The following is a 23,427-nucleotide window of genomic DNA, read 5'->3' as shown; positions in this document are numbered from 1 at the left end:
GATGACTGATGGCAAAAAAGTGATTACTCTTAAAAGGCCAAAATCAAAGTAATCGTCAGTAACAGAAAGTGCATCTAAGCTGGAGGATCTGGCATATAAACAAAGCTATACAAGGCATGGAAACTAGACTAAGACTCAAGATGCTCTATTGAGGGCAAATCTGAAAGTGAGGTGACAAATTAAGTGGTATTAGAGAGATTCGGTCTTGTTTGATTTATTTGTCTTAGTGTATTAGATGGAAGTGTTAAACCTGAAGTGTTGTTTAGAATTTGAACCTAGATCGAACAATCCCCATAATGATATCAGGAGTAATAGAGGGGCCATCACACTCAACAGGAGAATAAGAAGAAGAAGGACATCTTTTCAGTGCATGGGAACTTACACACTGCCCTAGCTATCCCCCTCTACCATGTGCTGAAACAGTCCCGTGATTAGCCTCCACATAGGGCTTTGTCTATGATTTAGTGTTAGTCATCGAGGTCACATGCGCGACACGTGAGAAACCACCTCTCCCACGGCCATGCCCACACCGGTGAACCACCACCATCCATGAACCATAGTCTAGATCTTCCACAATTTCTTCTTGAGTTAGTGGTTCAGGTAATTGGTTTTCAATCTCCATAGCCGTCTAATGCCTGGCCTTCCCCGGCAACACCACTGTCTCTGGTACCTTCAGGTTCTGTCCACCGGACTGGGCACCAGAGGGGGCATTACCTTGAGGAGTATCATGCCGGAGACTGCAAGAGGCATCACCATGCCCCACTAGACCACATCGGTAATAGAAGGTCGGCAATTTTTCATAGAGCACGATAACAAACACCTGCTTGTCATCATCTTCAACCCAAAAACCCCTTTCTGAGGGTTTTGAGAGATCAAGCTCCAAACATATTCTTGGAAATCTGGTTCTCGACAAAGTCTCAGTATGTTCATCCACTTTGGGAAGCTTCCCAAGGGTTTCAATGATGGTTTCTAAAGAATCACCATCCCAATAGCCAACTGGCAAATTATGAAGCTATACCCAAACCGCTGCCCTCAAGAGTTTGGTGTGTGAAGCCTCAAAACATGGCTGCCATGGAAACAATTGTAGTGAGAGACCACCAACTGTCCATTGTCTTCCAAAGAGCACTCTCTGCATCACATCACGAGACTCACATCGTATAAGAAAAAAACCATTAGGCATATCAGAAATTTGGATTCGTCGAATGGCTTGCCATAGTCCATTAAGAGTAGTTTTGACATAATCAAAACCCGGTGTTTTGCCGAAAAACTTCCCATAAAGGCATATTGAAAGCGTTGTTTATCCCTGATTTTGCAATCCTTATCAATGTGATGGACTTCATTAATCGAATCCTTCAGTTTCTCTAAGATTTGAGAGTCGATGTAAGGATTGGGAACATGTCTGTGAAGAGACGTGCCAGCAATCTCCACCCGTGAGGGAGCAGGAGGTGGTTTCCCACTCTCCATCTCTACCTGAGTTCCAGCCAACATTTACTGTTTTGTTGGCAAAATTAATTTGATACAGTGATGACCTTGGCTTAGCCATACTATCTATTACTCTAGCATCCACATGGATTAAAAATTATTAATTTTAAAATGTTGAAATGGTGTGGCAAGTCACGGAAAAATATTGTCTTCAAAACTCTTTATGTCAAGTATTTAACTTACAAAGCACAAAACGGACTTCTACAACACGTCTTTTGGTTGCTTCAAAAATTTAGTCTGGTATGAGTTGATGTATATCTCTCTCAAGATAAAGTTTGAAGAAGTTTTATGATTTTTTAAAATATATTTTTATTTTTATTTTTCTTAAAATATTATGTAATTTAATCTAGTTCATAAATATTTGATTGATTATTTACTCCAAGTAAATAGAAGTTTAAATTATATTGATTAGACAAAGCAAATGTCAGTTTTCACCTCAAACGAATTTTCGATTTTTTTTTCTACTAATTGAACAAATAACCCCAAACAATCAGCAGTCATCCGTGGAACTCTAGTAATACTAACACAGCCACCAAACTCTATTGTTAAGCTTTGCAGCTTCTTAATCTCGTATTAAAAAATAAATAAATAAATAAATATGAAATAAAAACCTAAACCAAGCCCAATTTAAAATCGGCTTTCTACAGTCAAACCCAACCACGTGCACCAAACACCTGCACCACATTTGTATCAAAATTTAGACTTCCAAGTTCCAAACCAATCATTCTCCTGCCCAAATTTCCAATTAAGTCGTCAGCACGATCACTATCCGTAACACACATTTTCAAAACCACAAACCTTATAATAAGCAGATACTTTGTTGACACGAAACCATTCCTCTATTCGTCACTGCAAGCGTCACAACTTTATAAGAAAAAAGGGCTCCATAATCAAACTATAAATCCCACATCAACTCCTGTGACCTTCATTAACAAACCACCATGGAGAAAAATCAATGCAAGCATCACTTCTTGTTAGTAGCCTTGCCCGGTCAAGGACACATCAACCCAGTCCGCCACCTCGCCATGCGCCTTGCAAGCCTCACTGCTACCACAGTCACCATCTCCACCGCTATCTCCGGCCACCGCAAGATGTTCAACACCGACCAAGAAGTCCATGACGACAAGCTCATCTACATCCCCTTCTCCGATGGCTACGACAATGGATTCAAGTCTGACACAGACGACCCCAAGCTCTACATGTCTACCTTCAAGCAAAATTGCCACAAGACTCTCACCACAATTGTCCACTCCCTCGCCCAACTTGGCCGGCCAGTGACGTGCATTGTTTACGCCTTTTTGATGTCATGGGCAGCCGATGTTGCTCGTGAGCACAACATCCCTTCGGTCTTCTTCTGGAACCAGCCGGCCACTGTGTTCTCCATTTACTACCACTACTTTCATGGTTATAAAAGCTTGATCATGGCTCATGCCAATGACCCAGAGTTCACCATCCATTTGCCGGAGTTGCCGCCTTTGAAGATCCGAGAGCTTCCCACGTTCCTGACTGTCACTGACCCGGGTCATCTCCATTTCCCAATCCTCACTTCTTTATGTGAAGGTTTTGAAGCTTTGGACATTGAAGCTAGGGCAAGTACGCTGCCGAAGGTTCTCTTTAACTCGTTTAATGCCTTGGAGACCTTTGCATTGGCCTCAGTTAATCAGATGAGGACTCTGACCGTGGGACCATTGATGCCATTCTTGTTTGCGGGGGCTGTAGAGGGGGTGTCTACGGATTTATTCAAGAATGATGAAACAGATTACATGAAGTGGATAGACACAAAGAGGGAAGGGTCAGTGGTGTATGTGTCATTTGGGAGTCTGGCAGTGATGAAAAAGGTTCAGATGAAGGAGATGATAAAAGGGTTGAAGGAGAGTGGGAGGCCGTTCTTGTGGGTTGTAAGAAAGGATAATAGAGAAGAAGGTGTTCTGTTAGAGGGAGGAGAGGAAGGGATAGTGGTGCAATGGTGTTCTCAACTGAAAGTGTTGTCGCATAGAGCTGTCGGATGTTTTGTGACACACTGCGGGTGGAACTCGACGCTGGAGAGCTTGGTTTGTGGAAAACCAATGGTTGGAGTGCCACAATGGTCGGATCAAGGGACGAATGCGAAGTTGTTGGAGGATGTGTGGGGGAGTGGGGTAACGGGAAAGGTTGACGAGGAGGGGTTGTTGAAAGGGGAGGAGTTGAAGAGGTGTTTGGAGTTGGTGATGGGGGAAGGAGAAGAGAGTATGAGGATCAGGAGAGCAGCAAAGTTGTGGAAAGACAAGGCTTTAGATGCTGTGAAAGAAAAAGGGTCATCTGATGTCAATCTTAAGGCATTCCTCATGTCAATAAATTAAGGTTTATTGGCTGGTACTTATTTTAGAGTATAAAATTATGGCATAATATAAGTATTATGGCATAAAAAAATATTCTACTAAGAGTGGAATATTTTTTTTCATTGTAAAAAGTCTCTTTTTTCCTTTCTATCGAGCCACTATCCATGGGCCTACCGACGGTCCCTACTCAGCCTCCCAAGAACCGGGCCAATGGGTCCCAGCAGACCTCCCGGCGACCGGGCAGCCTCCTAGAATCGCCCACAGCCCAACCGATCTCCGGTGAGACATCGGGCTGCTTATCGGGTGGTCCGCGGACCTCCGGTGACACGCCTACCGTCCCATCGGTGGTCCAGCCGACCTCCGCGATCTCGCTGCCATCGGCCGGGCTCGACAATCGGCCACCGGCGATTCGGCCGCTTACCGGCTGGCCTCTGACAATCGGCCACCGGTGGTTCGGCCGACCTCCAGCGACCGGCCACCGATCCACCGGCGGTCCATTCGTCGATCGCCCAGTCTCCGTAATTTTGTTTTTATTTTGTTACCCAAACACTTATTCTGTAAGAATAAAATATGCCACAATTTCTGTAATAATCACTTTCACTTCCTGCATAATAAAATTATGCCATATTTTTTATTTTGTAGCCAAACAGGCCCTTAGAGTTCCCAGCATATTATTGTCATCTTTTGAAACTTCATTTTTTGTTTATTGTTTTTATTTTCAATTTTTGTTTGTTAAGAGTAATTCAGAAATTGGTAAGTGAAATTAATCTTAAGTAATATTTCCAGTTAGCAAGATATTTTGGTTTAATTGTTAATTAGTTCATTCATACCATTAATTAAATTTGGTGTGTACTTAAAAAAAATATATTCAATCAAAGTGTATTCTATACTAGATCTATTTCTTGGTTAATAACGTGTCAATTAAAAGTCCCTGTTAATTTTACCTTTCTGTTTTTGTTATTATAGATGAAGCTTGTGACACTTAGGGGCGGTTTGTTTGGCCGGATTTGAAAATACTTGGATTTGAAAATCCTTGGATTTGAGAAATCCTTTGTTTGTTTCAATGGATTTTAATCTCCTTTGTATTTTCATATCCAAAAGCCATGGGATTATGGAATTCTGCCTAAATGACCGAATTTCAAAATCTCATTCAGTGAATCCCATCTAGAAATTAATTTACTAATTATTTTAATTACTTATAATATTAATTACACTATAATTATATTTTATAAAATATTAAATAAAAGAGGGCCCATCATCTAGGGACGTCCCTAGATTTCAAATCTAGGGATGTCCATAATAGCCATCGGATGGTAATCTGACGGCTCTTATCATTATGAACAGTAGAAACCGCGTTCTACAGTGTTATACAGTGATCATAAACAGTAAAAAGTTGTACATTGTGTATATAGACAATCAACCATTGGATGATGATCCAACTGCTTAGATTTGAAACATCCCTAGATTTCAAATCTAGGGACGTACCTACATGATTTTTTTCCTAAATAAAATATAATTATAGTATAATTAATATTAGTAATATAATATATAATTAATATATTATATTATATTAATTATTTATTAAATAATTAATATATTACATTTAATTATAATAAATTAAGTATATATTAAGTATATTAATTACACTATAATTATATTTATAAAATATTAAGTAAAATGCAATTATAGTGTAATTAATATTAGTAATATAATATATAATTCATATATTATATTATATTATATTAATTGTTTTAATAAAGAATTAATATATTATATTTTATTATAATAAATTAAGTATATATTAATTATATTAATTACTCATAATATTAATTACACCATAATTATATTTTATAAAATATTAAATAAAATATAATTATAGTGTAATTAATATTAGTAATATAGTATATAATTGATATATTTTATTATATTATTTATTTTAATAAATAATTAATATATTATATTTTATTATAATAAATTAAGTGTGTATTAATTATATTAATTACTCATAAAATTAATTACACTATAATTATATTTTATAAAATATTAACTAAAATATGATTATAGTGTAATTAATATTAGTAATATAATATATAATTAATATATTATATTATATTAATTATTTAATAAAATCTAAATTAAAAAATCTCTCCAACCAAATACAAAATTTTGTGATTCAGCATTACAAATACATCCAACCAAACACTGGATTTGACTCTCATGTATTTATAATACAAATCTACTGCATTTTCAACTACATCTAACCAAACGCCCCCTTAGGCATTTTTTATTTTATCACTGTTGATGTTTTGAAACTTATTCCCTCTAGATCTTGGCTATTAATTTTTATTTGTTAATATCGAGAATTTGAGAATTTTAGATTTCCTCCAAAAATTAGTGAGTATGAAAATCTTTTTTTTTTTTTTTCAAATCACCAAAACTCTTCTAATCAGCTAAAAGAAAATATATATCAATCAAACATTTCTCCATTCAATATTGCAAAATTTAGAACAAAATTTCATAAATTGTCACCCAAAGAAAACAAGGTACTAAACAAAACCATCACATGGAGGCAACCAATTCTTGTCTGACTCTTGGTTCAATTTGTTTAAACTCGTTTGATCAATACTCAGCTTAAGTTGAGATTTCAAACTTGACTTGAAAAAAGAAGCTAATTTTAATTAAACATGTAAACAAAGCTTGATAAAGCTCAATATCATAAATATATACTCAAATGTTGACTATAATATTAGTCTATTTATCACCTTATATACTTGCTAAGAGTATTTTGCTAAAAGATTTTGTTGTAAATTTATTTTAATTGAGCATTATATAAATTTTACATTTATTTATAAATATTTAATCTAAGATTAAATTTAGAGAAAATTACTTATAAGTCCCTAACAAGTTTTATTGTTCCTGTTCAGTCCCTCTAACTTTCTGATATTCTATATAGTCCCTTCTTTTTTCAGCCATTTTTCTTTTAGTCCTATTGTCAAGTCCGTCAGTTAGTGATGTAAATTACAAAAATAACAATGTGAATGAAAAGCAAAGTTGGTGGACTTTATTCACTCCTAGTCACATCAACTTTTATTTAATGTACAATCAAAATCCCAAACAAGCTTCCTTGTCATAAGCTTTTGATTTTCTCCTCCTTCTTGTTCTTTTTCTTAATCTTGTTCTTCTTCTTTTCCTCCTTTTGAGATTCTTGGTGAAGCTTCAAAGGTGGTTTCTTATGTTCCTGCCTTCTGTTCCTTTTGTTTCTCTTCTTCTTTTTCTTCTTCTTCTTCTTCTTCTTCTTCTTCTTCTTCTTCTTTTCTTCTCCCTTTGTCCAAAGCCATGGAAAATGTTGTCTTATGAAAATTTTCAAATTTTTGTTCTCCCTCTCTCAATTTTTATAGTAAGAGTGGTACTAATAGTTGACAACCTTACGAGCTTTTCCAAATTCACCTTCTTGAGCTCATGGGAGACACTCATGGGAGATATGTGAGCATTGGGTATTGGACATTTCTCAGGTAAGAGCGAAGTTCGTGACATTTGACTCATACAAAACGCTTTGTCCAATTGAGTAGGATGAGACTTTCACATCATGTGCCATATATACCATATTTTCAATAAATCTGTCATGGACATCACCATCGAGGAAGTGAGTGGGTCTCCGGATGGAAACTCGGGCACCTTGATCCCATCATAATACAACAATGAGTGCTAGTGTTGGTTACTTTTCGTTTATGTGTTCCATTGTATTACTATTATTTCCTATGTATTATTAGTTTTTCTTGTGTATTCTTTTGTTTTTTCTATGTAATGGATGTTGTTCATAAATTGTTCTTCTTTTTGTTATATGTGTTATCATGCAAGGATTTCATCTAAGACAGCATGAACGCAGACTGTCACGCCCCGAACCTGATGCGCTGACAAACGGCCGTAGACCCACAGGGCGGGGCCCAGTGAACCTGCAAGACCTCAAAACCTAAACACAGAGTAGGAGTAGAAATTACTTGACAAAATACCAAATAAGAGTACAACTTAAGGTTACAACCAAACTCAAAAACAAGGCAAAAGAAATACAACATGACTTACAAGGAGGTTCTTAAACAATAATACAGCCGATACAAAGACATAAGCCATAAGACATAATTCCAAAGAAGTAATCTACTGGAAGCCTTCTAAGATCCCTGGGTCTACTGCTCCTAATCTGAAAAAGATTTAAAATAATCCATGAGCTCACTGGCCCAGTAAGTAATCCAAAACAAACTGAAAACAAAAGGTTCAAATATTAAAATTGTACAAATATCGATAGCACCAATAAGTATTATCAAAACCAAAGGATGAAACGTAGATAACAAAATCCAGAATATGTCTCCAAATTCATTATAAGTGCCAAAGGTCATTTGTTTATCCTCGGTGACAGACCTGAGCCAAAATAACAGAAATCATTTATTTACCCTCGGTGACCCGAGACTGAATAACAGGTCGTCGTTGATTATTTCACCGAACGAATAGGGTGCGAAACTGTAGTCTCATTTTCCCAAAATTACTTGTCAACAAGGTCAGGGTTTAACCCCCCTCTGACAGGGTTGCATATCGTTCATTTGGAGACCAAAATATTCAGACGGATTCCAAAGTCAAGAATACAGAAATTTCACACATATCTCCCAAAAATTTAGGTAATATTATAAAGTAAATAAATAAATAAACAATAAATGATAAAACAATTATATAATTAAAATAATTGCTAAATACACAAAAAAGATTCCCAACTTCCAAATCTTGCCAAACTCCCACATTAAGAGGCAATTAAAGGTAAATTCCCACTAAAATATCTCATAAAGAAAATGATAAAAATAATAATAAATAAATAATTATCCAAAATCTACCAACCCTCTAATTCTATTTGAATGACTAAGATTTTAATTCCAAATCATCATGTTGTATCATTTGATGGTAAAGAAAATATTATTATAAAAATTTTGTTAATAAGGGAAAATAAATAAGCATAAAGATTGGTAAGATAAAAATATTATGTTCCAACTAAGCCTAGGGGTTATTTATCTAAGATATAAGCAATAAAATGTAATGACATTCCCCAACATAAATTTCAATGAATAATCACAAATAATTTTCAGAAAATTTCAAAGAAATGAAATAACAATAAATAAATAATAAATTTAAAATTAACAAAATTTTAAATACAAGGGTTCAAGGGATTACTTACTTGACAATAGTCTAATCCCAATTGAGATCCAAATAAATGCCTCACGGTGGTCCTATAATAAAGACATCAAACTTTGTCTAAATACCTAATTAAAGCAACAACAGTTTGAAAGTGTCTACAAGTAGACCTAGCATAATACTAATACTAGTGGTAATAACAATGATATGAAACAGGAACATAGAATGATTAACAAGAACAAGAACAGGAGGTGAGGGAAATAAGGATGGAAATAAGTCTCCTAGCACAAGTAGCAAATCAATGCATGCATGCATGCATGTATATATTATCACATATTTATGGTTGCTGAACCAACATGTGTGGATATATATATATACTACTATATTCAAAAGGCTGCCAAAAAATCAATATGTATATAAATATCTATATTATACTTGATGGTTATAGAATCAAAGCATGACATGCAACCAACTACCAACTATAAGAAATGACCAAATATGAAGTATTATGAACCTTGTTTGAAAAGCACGTTGATCTAAACACTGGACCACATCTTAGTGGCTTCTAATCTTTTGTTTTCCATGCAAACAAGTAGGGATGCAAAGCTTAAGAAAGGGATCAAGTTCACTAGCTTTTCTGGTAACAAAAAAAATAAATAAATGCCTTAGAAAGTCATGTACAAGGATGCAGAAATTTGCAAGGCCTAACACACATGCCATAACTGCAAACTATACATTCATTAGGCAAGCAAAAACTTGGGTTTTTGTCTTGGGTTTCAAGCATAATTGCATAAACATATAGATGGTTCCATGAGTAAAAACTTTATGTAGCTTGGAGGCCAAGAACTAAAGATATTCAAGAGGCACAAGAGTAAGTTTCAGCATGCATAAAGAGAGGATTTTCATGCAAGGATAAGCACAAAGAAAAAAAATCAAACAACAACCTCATGCAAACATAAGCAACAAGCTAACAACAATCATGCATGAAAGAGAAGTTATCTTCCGGGCAATGTGAACAACCTTCAGTAAATACCTCTAGATTGTTGACAAGTTGAAGAGCTCATCCCCTGTTTGATCGTCGCCACTACAATGCTCCGGTAAAGTTCTTCACTCTTGAGGCTTCAATGGAGAGGAGAATGAGGTTAAAGGGTGGAAGAAATCAAAGGAGGGGTAGAGATAAGGCAAAGGGATGAGGAATTATTGCCAGCCGACAAGGATTGGACTGAATCCATGAATCCTTCCATATTTTCCTCACTTCGCAAGCTTATCATAGCAAGAAGCCATAATAATGAATTAAGGGGAAGGTAAGCATGATTGGTAACTTAAGCAGGCTCTAATTAAGGGTGGGCTCCACACCGACATCGAGACTTTTCTCTCCCAACATCCTCCTACTAGGGCACTCAGTATTGCTGAGTGTTACCAAACATATGATGGATTGACATTAAAAGTAGGCCAACAGTTTGAGAATGCAGACCAGTTCAAAGATGCCCTATGAAGCAATGCTACAAAATTTTGACTTTATATTTTTAAAAATGATAAACTCTAAGTGAATGTTAGGTGAGCTGCTTTGGATTGCCAGTGCCAAGGGCATGCGGTGGAGGCATTGGTATAACAACTCATCCGAAAGCAAGCAAGAAGGGTCTAGTTAACGCCGTATAGTTATTGCCTATGATACTTGGAGACAAACTTCATGAAGACCAATGCTAGAATAGGAAAAGCATTAAGAGAGCAGTGTCGGCCAGTAATCGTCAAAATTGCATACGCTTACATATTGAAAGAGTTCAATTATACAATCCGTATACTTACATCTACATTAGGTGACGTGCATGCTTGGTTGCTTCACAAGTCTGGCATTGATCATTGGTTGAACTTTGGTCATTGCTTCACAACACCTAAGATGTACTTGACAACCACAACAGTGCAGTCAACCTCGAGATCCAGAAATGCTCCTATATAAGATGAGAAGTGGATGGCCTCCCATGTAAGCATGCATGTGTCACGATTATGCAAACAAACATGAATGTCCATTGTTACATAGTCGAATGGTATCATTGTGCATATGCTAACCCAATATACCAGATTCCTGATAGTGATAAGCCATCTGATGACAAATTTGAACTCTGAATGCGGCTGCCAATATCTATAAAAGGACGTAGTCATCCACAAATGAAAAGAATCGAGTCACATGCTTTTGATGTAGGTGATTTACATTGTAGTCAATGGCATCAAACTAGATATAATCATTGTAAGTCATAGCGGATTAAGTGGTCTATACATAATGTGGGTGGGGGTGTTATATCTTTTTTTTTTCAGGCACGGAGCATTTCTGTATAATATTAGCCTGAACTATGTACATTTTGTTGTTGTTGTTGTGTATTACCTTATGTTTCTATGTATTATTTCTTGTTCTTGTGTATTACCTTACTTTTCCATGTATTATTTCTTATTCCTATGTATTAACAATGTTTCTACTGTATTGCTTGACTTTTTCTATTTAGCATTGTACAATTTTGCTGTGTAATTTTCACATTTACGGACTATTTTGTAATTAATTCATATATGAAATGTTTTCATTTACAAATGGGAAAAAATACAAGTCTTTCTACTGAGACAGAAGTTATGTTAGTACTATTATTTTATGACCATACATGAAAGAGGAATGAAACAACATTAGCACTTCTCGGATGGGCCACCATTAGACCTCATAGCACTTATGTCCATGACATTGTCATCTGGTGCATTGTTTAAGTCCACCATTGTTTCCTCCTTCCCAACAGCGCCATCTGTACTAGATATATACCCATATTCATCCCTCCAAATGATAGAACCGTATGACATCATTACAGAGGAGTCAATAAGAATACACATAAAAGACATATTCTACACATGAAAGTTATTTGTTACACAGGAAATGTTAAATATACACAAGAAAAACTAATGTTAAACCTATATATGAAAGGATAATAATACAAAGATGTTTCATAAACTTTCATTAATATAAAAAATCTATACCATATTTAGAGAAAAATTACCTGTCAACATGGATGTTCAGGTCGATCGAGATGGCTGCTTTTTGATTTGGTTCAGTCTACCGAAACCTATATAGTTCTTCCTCTTTAGGAGGAAACTTGTTTCGGGCTTCTTCTGAACCTCATGGTAGACTTGACCCTCTACTAGACCCTCATATTGTACCAATGCAAGAGCCTCTCTTTCCGGTTTATACTTCCTCAAACCGCTGAAAGACTCAAGTTGCTAGAAAATTATTGTAGATGTATATAATTAATTTTTGAAACTCATATGTTAGAAGGTCTGGTTGGGAAGTTTTGTAACTTTGAGGGGCCTATATTTAATTTTTTCTATATAGAAATATATAGATATATTGTTATAAGCACAAAAACTGATTGTAGATATACATAATCATGTAAAATTTGGCATTATTTTAGGGCTATATTGACATCTATTTTAGTTCAAGTTGCCCATGACATTATTATATTCCAAAATAAGAACTATGAGTGTTTTTCCCCTAAATAATTATTTTTAATTTTTTAATAAAAAAATGAAGTTGTTATTAATTTTACATCATGTTGGTGAACTAATTTGACAAACAATTTCAAAATTTTAAAGGGAAATAAGAGAAATATCAGTTCTAAGGGGTTAATAACTAAAAAAAAAAAACTTTTATTATAGTTTTCTAACTTGAGATGTATAACTCAAGTTAGAAAAATAAATGACATTAAATTGATACAAATAAAATGTTATTTTTTAATAAGTGTCAATTATAAAAATTATAAGATTTTAATTTTTATTTCAAACTCTAACCTGATTTTAATTAAAAATATTATAATTCTTAGCCAATATCATCATTTTTTAATATGAGAAGAGAATTAATAAAGTAATAATTCAAGGTATTTTTTGTAAAATGGTATTTTATTGAAATACTCCTATTATTCAAAATGTCGTTCGGAGGGCAATGACATCATTTCATGCACCTGGGGTTGTGTTTCTCCAGTTAGGGGTAATTAGGTAATTTCCAATGTCATTTAACCACATGTTTAATGTCGTTTGAGAAATCTGGATTCAAAAGGAATAGCCCAGTAAAAGAGGGACCTTTAACTAAAGTTGGATTTATTGTGAAAGTGCAAACTTTACAAAGATTATTAAATACTTACCTGTTAAATTTAACAAGGGAAACTGGGATAAATTTCCTAAACCATTTAGAAAAACCTTAATCCCTTCACTTTCAATCAACTCATACAAAAACTTTTCATCGATCTACATGTTCTATCCATGAAAGGAAGTCTAGCTTGTTTAGCTTAAAAGCGGACGACTTTGACCCATAGCATTTTTCTTATACCACAAAATGTGAAGGATTTGGCATTAATGAATTCTAAAGCCTTCTGAGACAACTTTAAAATTAACTAAATGAACTAAATAAAAAAAATAATCTACTCTCAAATAGTTGTTAATGTTGTTAAGAAATCATTCATATTTTCCACTACACTAGTATATAATTAGGAACAGATTTGAAAATGAGTTTGTTTTTGTTTTAAAATTTAAAAATTCTATTCCATTTCTAGTATTTTCTTTTATGTAAAAGGGATAAACCACATCAATTTAAATAAAAAACATAAATACAACAACCGAGAGGACAATACAAAAGCAGTCCACTAAATGTGGATACTACAGTACAACCAGAATAGAGAGTAAGTGAGATACATCGTAGAAACACTGCAACAAAAAGGAAAAACAACATAAGGGCCACTCCTAGGGAACTAGTGTAACGCAAAGTATGACCAATGTAGGCATAGCAGCTCCTTTTTAGATTGTCATCTCTTCTTGATAGCATGATTCAATTTGGTGCCCAAAAGACTCTAAGCTGCATTGTGCCAACACAATTGAGTTTTCTAGCTTGGCCCTTTTGGCATCTAAGGTTGCTTCCCAGAATTGGGTACTAAATTAGTTTCCTTTTTCTTTACTGATCTCGAGAGAGAGGTTGCATATAGTACTTCCTCAGTCCACTTGGAGGAGGGCTGATGAGTGAATTTTATACACATATTTTACATACCTCTTATTCATATTTTGCTTATCTTTTTGCATTTCTTTATATGTTTTGGTACTACTTTGGATATCTTTACATTCTGGATGCAGATTAGAAGATCTTGGGTCAATACAAGAAGAATTGGAGAGATTTTGGCATAAAAAAGATCAAGTGCGAATTGCCAGGGCAAGCATGGTCTAAGCATGACCATGCTTTTGAGACCTGTAGATTATTGGACTTCAAAGAAATATTCTGAAGAAGGAAGCATGATCACTATTCCCAGAGCACGATCATGCTTATGGAAGCATGGCCCAAGCACGAGCGTGCATATCTCTATTTGGCAAAAACTCAACTAATGCTGAAACCCTAGATCTGGCCTCAATGAGCACAGCCAAAAAGCACGGCCCAAGCAAGCCTGCGCTTGGATCCAAAAACTTCTTTTCAAGGTCTAAAGTTAGGGTTTCCAGGGAGCTCGGCTTAGGGATTTGGAGGCGAATTTTTGGGCAAACTTTACCACTATTCTTCGTGAGACTAGGGCAACGATCTGGAAGCATGATTAGGAGTAAAGCTTTGGCATCAGATTGTTCCGAGGAACACAATTAGATCGATAAAGAAGTAATATGGAGTCTATGGATTTCTATCTAATTGCTTTCCTTATTGTTTTCATATTGTGTAAACCTATGAGGGCCTAACCATCTTTGGTGCCCTGGATTCATAAACCTATGTGTTAATTTGTAGTTTAATTTACTCTCTTGTAATGATTATCGAGTTCTAATATTTTCTATCTTAAAACTTATGTCATATAACTTGGTGTGCATGATTTGCATAGATGCGATTGTAGAACTTGGCATGTGTTAATTGTTGTTGTTGTAATTACCATAAGTGGTTGCAAAACTGGATGTGCATGATTCATGTAGATAAAGTTGCAGATCTTAGCGTATTTGATTGCCATAGATATGAAAAGGCTTCAAAGCACACCTAGAATTCATAGGATCTACCAGATAGTCATTATAGGAGAATCACTACTTATTGAATTAGGGGATTGATCCGGGGAGCTACTCCCCATCATTGTTGTTTGCTAAATTTATCTTATCATCTCATCTCCTGTCTATTTTTCTCTTCTCTTACTCTTCTTAAATTCATAGATTAGAATTTTTCAATACTTATTGAGCGGACTAGGTATTAGAAGATCAATTAGTACTGAAAGCTTTCTAATCCTTGTGGAATTGACTACCCGATCACTCATTGGGTACACTTTACTACTTTTAACGAGCATTACACTTGCGGATACGCAAGGGGCGTATCAAGGGCTTTTCTTATCTTTCGATTCTCCTAGCACCTGGGTTAGCTGACGGAGGTTACTGTACTTCCTCAGTCTATGTGACAGTTTTGCCAACTTTGTATCAATGACTAAGTCAAGGATGAATAATTTCTTGACCTTGTTACCGAAGTCCATCTCTGATTCCATCTCTAGGAAAGCTTTGAGCACGAGAGTTATTAGCCTCCAACGTGCTTGTCTCTTGAAAGGTAGGCGGCGACACCACCTCAGCCCCTTGACACACTCTTTGCGTATGTGTATTGCAAGTTCACGGGTTGTGAAAGTAATAAATACCCCGGTGAATGGGTAGTCGAATCCACAGGGAATAGATGTTTAGAAATAAGAAGTATTGCTATTTAGCTAGAAGGAAAACCAATTTGTGATATTGATTCAGAATATTAATTCAAATAAAAGTAGAAGAGAAAATAGAAAACAAGAGGAATAAAGGGAGGTAATCGATGGTAAATGGGGTACTTGGACAATGCTTACCCTAGGACTATTGTTTCAAGTGAAAAACTAATATTATGCCTCCTTATTGAAGTTTAATGAGTCGTGGAGATCCAAAGACACACGTTCCCAAACATAAGGTCAACTAAGACTAGCCCTCTACACTATGCTCCGGCGAAAAGGGATACTCTCAACACCGCACACTGTGTGGGACTGCTTGAGGTTCTAGGGATTCCAAGTGATAAACCTTATTCCCTAATTTAGATCTAACCCTTTAGTTCAGGCGAAAGATCCCTAATCACAATTTAGTCCCAGCACTAAGGATAACTCACTTCACTCTGTCAGTCATGCAACCAAGCCCAGTGGAGAAGGTCTCTTAGCACTTCACTCTATCATGATCGCAAAGAACTCTTGGAACATGGAGGTAGGATAAATCACGTCGGAAGAGAGAGGGGATGTTCCGCTACCTCTCGACTCACCATCTCAGCCTTCTTCAACATCGCTATGTCTAACCCTAGTGAAGCTGTCACCCCTTCAAAGGATTACCTAGATAAATTCTTAACCCTAGTGTCACTCTAAGGGAAAATCATAATAATAAGCATGCAAGATTGAAAATCAATTAAAACATCAACTAAAGAAACATAATAGAAGTCAAAGAAACAAAATCATCCTAGTGTTTACAAGTCCAAGTACCCACTAGGGGTTTAGCTCTCCATGGAGCAACACAAAGTCAAAGATGAAATAAAAAATAAGTGCAAACAATCCATAGAGATAACCCCCTTGTTGTCTATGTCAATGGTCTTCAAGAGCCGCCTCTTCTTTTCCAAAGACTCCGTCAAGCCTAAGGCACATCCCGCCGAATCAAAACTGTCGGAAGCTTCCCCAATAATTCTCCTCTAAAAGAAATTGATGTCAAATGCCGTAGGAATGCTCCAAAATCCCAGTAAAAACCTCTCCAAATCCTAGTCGCGCTCTCCCCAAAAGATAGGCAAAAGATTGGAAAACGATTTTCAAATTAAATTCTCGAAGTGGTATATAAAGGGCTGAAATTAGGCATCCACACGACCCTATAGTGCTTTTGCTACAGTACTTCTAACTTCATTTTCTTCATCGAGGCCGCATGATTGGGCACTCATCCATGAGTTAGATCATGTCACATCTTGCTTTCAAACACATTGACGAAGCTCTTGACGATATCGCATAAGTCAGAGCATATGAGTGTGACTGCCTTTGTGCACCTCCAATTCGTATATTCACTTGAACATTTGGAGGTTGGCACACACCTACATGCCTGTGAACACAACTTGTGTCTTGATCCTTATTCGGTACAAGAGATTCCTCAAAAATTGCGTCCATGATCTATTTTTGCTTCCTTTTTTCCAAACTTGTCTCCACAACCTTAAATGCTCAAAAGAACACAAATACACATGAATGAGCCATAAAATCTAATGAAAGTAATGCTCAATGTAAAAAAGTGTACTTAGTAATACTTATACACAAGAACTTATCACCCTTCCCCTTCATCTATCGCTGTCAAAATGGTGAAAACTACCTGTCAATAGTGAACATTAGCCCTATGTTTAGGAATGTTGAGGGTGGTTGGCCGAGAATCATCTCCATGCCCACGTCATCCTCATCTTCATTGTCTTTACCTTTTAATAGAGGGAAGAAGGTCCAGTCTTCATCCTCCACCTCCATCAACTGTGATCTTTCCGAACTTTTATTTCTTTTTCATTGATTCGTTCACTATTAAAATCTTAATCCATTTATAGTATTAGAAAGGATTTTAATCAGTTTCTAAATATATGTTTTACCAAAAGTAATATTTTATTTTAAAATGATTTAGAAAAATAATAGATGAATTAAATGTATAAATATTTATATTAGCCTTTTGAAAAATATATCACAGATATAAATATTTTTGTGATTAGGGCTTTATAAATATCAGATAAATATTTTCTTAAATTTGAATATATATTTTTGTTAAAAAATAATTATAGCTTAAAATAAGTTTAAGTACTCATAATTTTTTAGTTTCCTTTGATGAAATATATTTTTAAATATTTATAGATATAAATTTATAAACATGGAATTTTTACGCTGTAATTAATTTTAAAAATATACAAATGATTTCATGTCTATATATATATATATATATATATATATATATATATATATCAATATATAAAAATTAGTAATAGATTATGAATCCACTTCTAATATTAGAAATGGATTTATGATCTATTTATAAAGGGAGAGAAAGGAATTTAAAAAGCCATTTCTAAATTTATATTTTCATTAAAATATGTTTGATTTTAAAATGATATAACAACTTAATAACTTAAATGTTACATACTATTAATCTTGGTCAATAGTTTCTCAAGACTCCTTCAACCGCTATTTGTTGCATGGTGATTGGGTGTGTTTTTTTTAATTAAGAAACTAAACATTCAAAGATAATCCAAAGAAACACAATATATTAAATGTATCCTTATAACTATAACAAATGCCATAGGTCTATTGGTTCATTTCAAATTATCAGGATCATAATAAAGTAAAGAATCACAAACTTTTTTTCCCTTGTTTTCATTCTCAATAATTGTCGAATTATTCTAGGAGATAGCAAGCAATCTGCTGAAGTGGCTGAGAAGAAAATTTGAGAAACTAAAGCAAGTTTTGAATCTTAGTCTTTAACAATGATACTGACGGTTTTATCTTTGGAGTTAATCTGATCAAAACGGGTAAGTAACTTGGATTTTTAATAGTCTCTTTTCGTCATTAGCTATGATGTTACAGTGTTTTTATAGCAACTATGTTAAGTATATTCTTATAACTTAAAGGCTTAAGATAACTTCATATTTATCTTGCCCAAAACATGGAATTAAACTCAAATATTTGTATCTTTTCATCATATAGTCCTTCCTATTGTGTTATATGAAATCTGTTATTATTAATTACATTATTGTGAGAATTTGGATTTCAGTGAAACCTTAAGTAATCTTACATTTATATTTCACAAAACTTTAAATGTAGTTGAAATATAACATAAAAATTTATGATAACTTTATTTTTATCTTGCGGAAAACATGTAATTAAATTGAAATATTCTTATCTTTTCATGATATAGTCCTTTATGTTGCTTTAAATATGTACCGGTATAATTGTTAATATTTTATTGATATAAATGCAAAGATATAAAATATAAACTTTTGGAATCATGTATGTGACAAAGTATTTATATGAAACAATAATTATTAAATATATTATTAGATTATCTATTTCAAAATGTTATAAATTCTAAATACATGTTTTCATTGGTGTATTTATTGATGTTAATATATATGTTTTCTCTTCTTAATTTATGAAACATTAATTAATTACTAACTTGAACAATGACTGTTATGTTATTAAATAACATTTTTAATTGAATACTTCTCCTTCAAAGTGATGAAAATAATAAAGTAGACAAAATACAATTGATACCAAAATAGTGATAAGAAGGTGAAAGATTTGGGCATGTTTCACCATGATTAATTTGTCAAGACTCACAACTTGAAGGTCTAAATGCTGTGTAAAGACTCAGAGCCACATCATTAGCTTCAAACACATGTTATTATTGTCTATATATACTTTAAGGCCATCAACATTTGTCAATACTCACCATACAAAGACCCCCAATGTTGCGTAAAGAATCAAAGTCACATCATTAGATTCAAATATATGTTATATATAATATTAAACACGGCTTGGAATTTTCTTTGCTGTCTCAACATAGACACTAGTGAGATTATAGCTACAAATTCTAAATACACGTTATTATTAATATATTTATTAATATTGATATATATGTTTTCTCTTCTTAATTCATGAAATATTAGTTAATTACTAAATTGAACAATGGTTGTTATGTTAAATAACCTAAGAGCAAGTTTGAGCATTTAATTTGTTGAGGTTTCATCCTCGGAATTAATGTCTAGCAAGCTTTGGATTGAACATAGATTGTTGAAAATTTCAAGTTTAAAGGTTTTGTTTACTGTTACATTTTAAAAATATCATAGACTTGTCAACAATTAATGTATTTGAAAACATATTTATTTGAGACAACAATTATTAGATATGTTATTATATAATCTACTGTATAGTTTTCTGTTTTTCAATTTATGAAAGTTCCATCAATTACTCACTTTGAATGATGAATTTTTATGTAAAAAAAAAAAGGCTCAAGAATTAAATTTGTGGAGCTCTCACCCTCTCATTGACTCTCTGGCAAGCTTAGATCCATTGTACATTGGTATGTGGCAATTTAGCCATTTGCAATTTTGTTTTCAGTTATGGCATATTAAAACAAAAAAGATAAATTTCAACAAATATCATCAATGAATTTGAAATCTAACAATCATTGTCTATGTTGCTTTTGTATGTTAAATAATCATGAGTGAATTTCAAATAAAGCGATTATTGCCTATGTTGAATATCTATGTTAAACTATTATGCGGTGATTTTTTTTTTCTAAATTATTGCAAATTTATTACTCATGTGGATTATTTGTTTAATTCTTTAATTATTAAAAATGTTTTAGATGAGAAGAAGAGTTTTGTTAAAATAAAGTTTTATTATTAGTTATCTTTTATAAAAGTCATAGATTTTGTAAGGGTCTATTTGAAAACATATTCATATGGAATAACAATTGTTAAATATGTTATTACATTACCTATTCTATATTTTTTTTTCTTAATGTATGAAATATCCATCAATTACTTAATTGAACAGTGATTTCATGTTATACAAATAAACTTGACCATTAAATTTGTGGAGTTGCTCTCACAAGTACTCTGAAGCAAGCTTTGGATTCATCTTAAATTGGTACATGACAATTTTACATTTAGTATTTTGTTTTCATTATGATGTATCAAAAATCATAGACTTTGCAAAGTTGTATTTGAAACCAAACGTATTTGACAAAAGAATTATTAAATATGTTATTACATTATATGTATTATGTGTTTTTGTTTCTTAACGATGATTTTTATGCTATACAAGTAAACAGAAAGCTCGGAAGTTAAATTTGTGGAGCTCTCACCCCCTCATTGACTCTCTAGCAAGTTTTGGATACATTGTAAATTGGTACATGACAATGTTAACATTTAGTATTTTCTTTTTGGTTATGGTATATTAAACAAAAAAGAATCATGACAAAGATAATGATCATTGTTTATGTTTTTTCTGTAGATTGGCTAGAATTTTGAGTATTACGTATATGTCTTTTTGCTTCTTAGTTCATGAAATAATCATTAATTACTAACTAAAACAATGTGCTGTGTCATAGACTCTAAGCAAAATCTCAAACATTTAATCTTGCCCTCTCAATTAATGTCCAACAAACTTGGGATTTAGCATAGACTGGTGAGAATTAGAAATTCTAAGGTATTGTTTTCAGTTATATATTATAAAAATCATAGACTTCACAAAGATATATTTAAAAGATAGTTATATGAGAAAACAATTAATAATTACGTTATAACATTATCTATTATATATGTTGTTTCCTTCAAAATTTAGGAAATATCGATCAATTATTGACTTGAACAATGATTAGTATGTTATACAAGTAAAGACAAAGGTCCAGCATTTAATTTCTTGAGTTGTCACCCTCTCACTTACTGTACGTCAAGCTTTGGATTTATTATAAATTGATCTGTGAGAATTTTGGTATTTACTGTTTTATTTTTAGTTATGATATTTTAAAATTCAAATAAAGAAATAATTCAAAACAAATATAATGATTACTGCCTGACTGTGTTGGTTTTGTATATTCAACTACTATGAATAAATTTCTAATATAATGATCATTGCATATGTTACATTTGTTTGTTAAACTATATATTACACGGTGTATTTTATTTTATTTTTTGTATTAATGCAAATTAATTTCTCATATGGATTGTTTGTCTTATGTTTTAATTATTTATAATGTTTTACATGAGAGAAAAACAGAAAAAAAACATATATACACAAAATATATAATATACAAACACAAACAATGTTATCACACAAATTTAATAAAACAATAACTAATGATATAATATAAAAAAATAAAACAACAAAAACAAATAAAATTGTCATTCGTAGTAATTATATAATACATATATACACCAAATATAATATAATATTATATTATATTATATATTATATACTTAAATAAAAAATAATAAATCTATTTATCTATTCTTTTCAACAATCAATAAAAAGAAACATCAAAACCAAAATTAAAATAAGGAAAATCATGTGTATATGTAGATATCTATGAAAAAAAGATAATAAATATTTAAAAAACCAAAGCAATAAAAACGAATAAAAATATTCTTACATCATGTTATATTAAAATATTTCATTATCTTGAAACAATTTATATACATATTGAAAATAATATCCATTAGCAACCTCAATATTCTACTTTATTTTATTGATTGTGTATGTCTCTTATACCTTTATCTATAACAAAATGATTTGGTTAATTTATACTTGGTTTATGTTATTATGATACTCATTCAATACTTTCTAATTACAAATTTAATTACTTTCTCTTTACTACATTGATTTTTTCTTATATTAGCATCGCTTCATTCAAGTTATAATATTATTATCTTTTTAGATCTTGCCATTGCTAATTATCTTATTCCAATTTTTATTACAAAAGATTCTTTCATCACATTTTCCTATGCTTAAGGCCCATCAAATCAAGAACCTTGCTTCATTACCTGTAATCACTAAGTCAATGGCCACAAGTAACATAATAAAACCGATGGAGATTAGGCGTTCTAAAAAAATACAAAATAGAAATAAAAGAAAAAACAATGAAGCAGTTGGAGATATTAATAAGCATATGTTTAAAAGGAAAAACAATGAAGCAGTTGGAGATATTAATAAGCATATGGTCAATTATCACTCTCACAACACAGTAGTTAGTTTCTGGTAAACTTGATGCTTTTATGGTCTAGTTGAATGATGGTCAATCTTCCAATTTGAAGGGGGTCTACTTTAATCATGGTCCTTCAACAAGTAAATCAAAATATGTGTTTGGACATTCAATATATGACATAATAATGCATACCAACTAGAATGTTTTGAATTGTTATAATGGAAACATTTCTTTCAATCAGTTGTATGTAGATGAATGTCTTGCTATCACAAACAATCGACATAAAAGTAAGCCCTCTCATATTTTTTTTTTTAAATTTTATCCCCATCTAAATTATCCTTAATTTTTTATAATTTACATTTTTTTAATAGGAACGTGCTTTCAACCAACATATTTAATTTGGTGGCCCAGAATTTATATGTTCCTTTTGCAATACAGCTATGTGGTATGATGAATAGATTGACATTTATAAATCGACTTCTACTCCTAAATTTAACATATGTTGCACACAAGGGCTTATTTGGCTTCCATCTAATAAACCAATGCCATCTTTTCTAAGAGAATTACTCGATGCTCATAGTGGATCAAGAAGTTCAAAATTTAAAAAACAAATTTGGATATACAATTCACTTTTTCAATTTACTTCATTGGGTGGTATATATGAGTTACTGCCAGCATCGATGCGCACAATCGGGACCTTATGTATTCAAGCATTCAGACAAAAGTTATCATA

The 23,427-nt window shown here is 33.0% G+C and overlaps 1 protein-coding gene across 1 annotated transcript; it reads left to right on the top strand.

Moving 5' to 3' along the window:
* Nucleotides 1–2,433: 2,433 nt before the first annotated feature.
* On the top strand, nucleotides 2,434–3,981 carry LOC120250169 (UDP-glycosyltransferase 75C1-like). The gene has a single exon (XM_039258957.1). It carries the CDS (start codon nucleotides 2,508–2,510, stop codon nucleotides 3,819–3,821), a length of 1,314 nt encoding a protein of 437 aa, XP_039114891.1. The 5' UTR covers nucleotides 2,434–2,507; the 3' UTR covers nucleotides 3,822–3,981.
* The last annotated feature ends 19,446 nt before the right edge of the window (nucleotides 3,982–23,427 follow it).

The sequence above is a fragment of the Dioscorea cayenensis genome, chromosome 19 (assembly GCF_009730915.1).
Source record: "Dioscorea cayenensis subsp. rotundata cultivar TDr96_F1 chromosome 19, TDr96_F1_v2_PseudoChromosome.rev07_lg8_w22 25.fasta, whole genome shotgun sequence".
Taxonomy (NCBI): Eukaryota; Viridiplantae; Streptophyta; class Magnoliopsida; order Dioscoreales; family Dioscoreaceae; genus Dioscorea; species Dioscorea cayenensis.
Note: the sequence above shows the minus strand (reverse complement) of the source record. Positions and strands in the feature narration are given on the sequence as shown.

Coding starts and splice junctions, on each gene's coding strand:
- LOC120250169 (XM_039258957.1), top strand. CDS start 2,508: ATGCGCCTTGCAAGCCTCACTGCTACCACAGTCACCATCTCCACCGCT.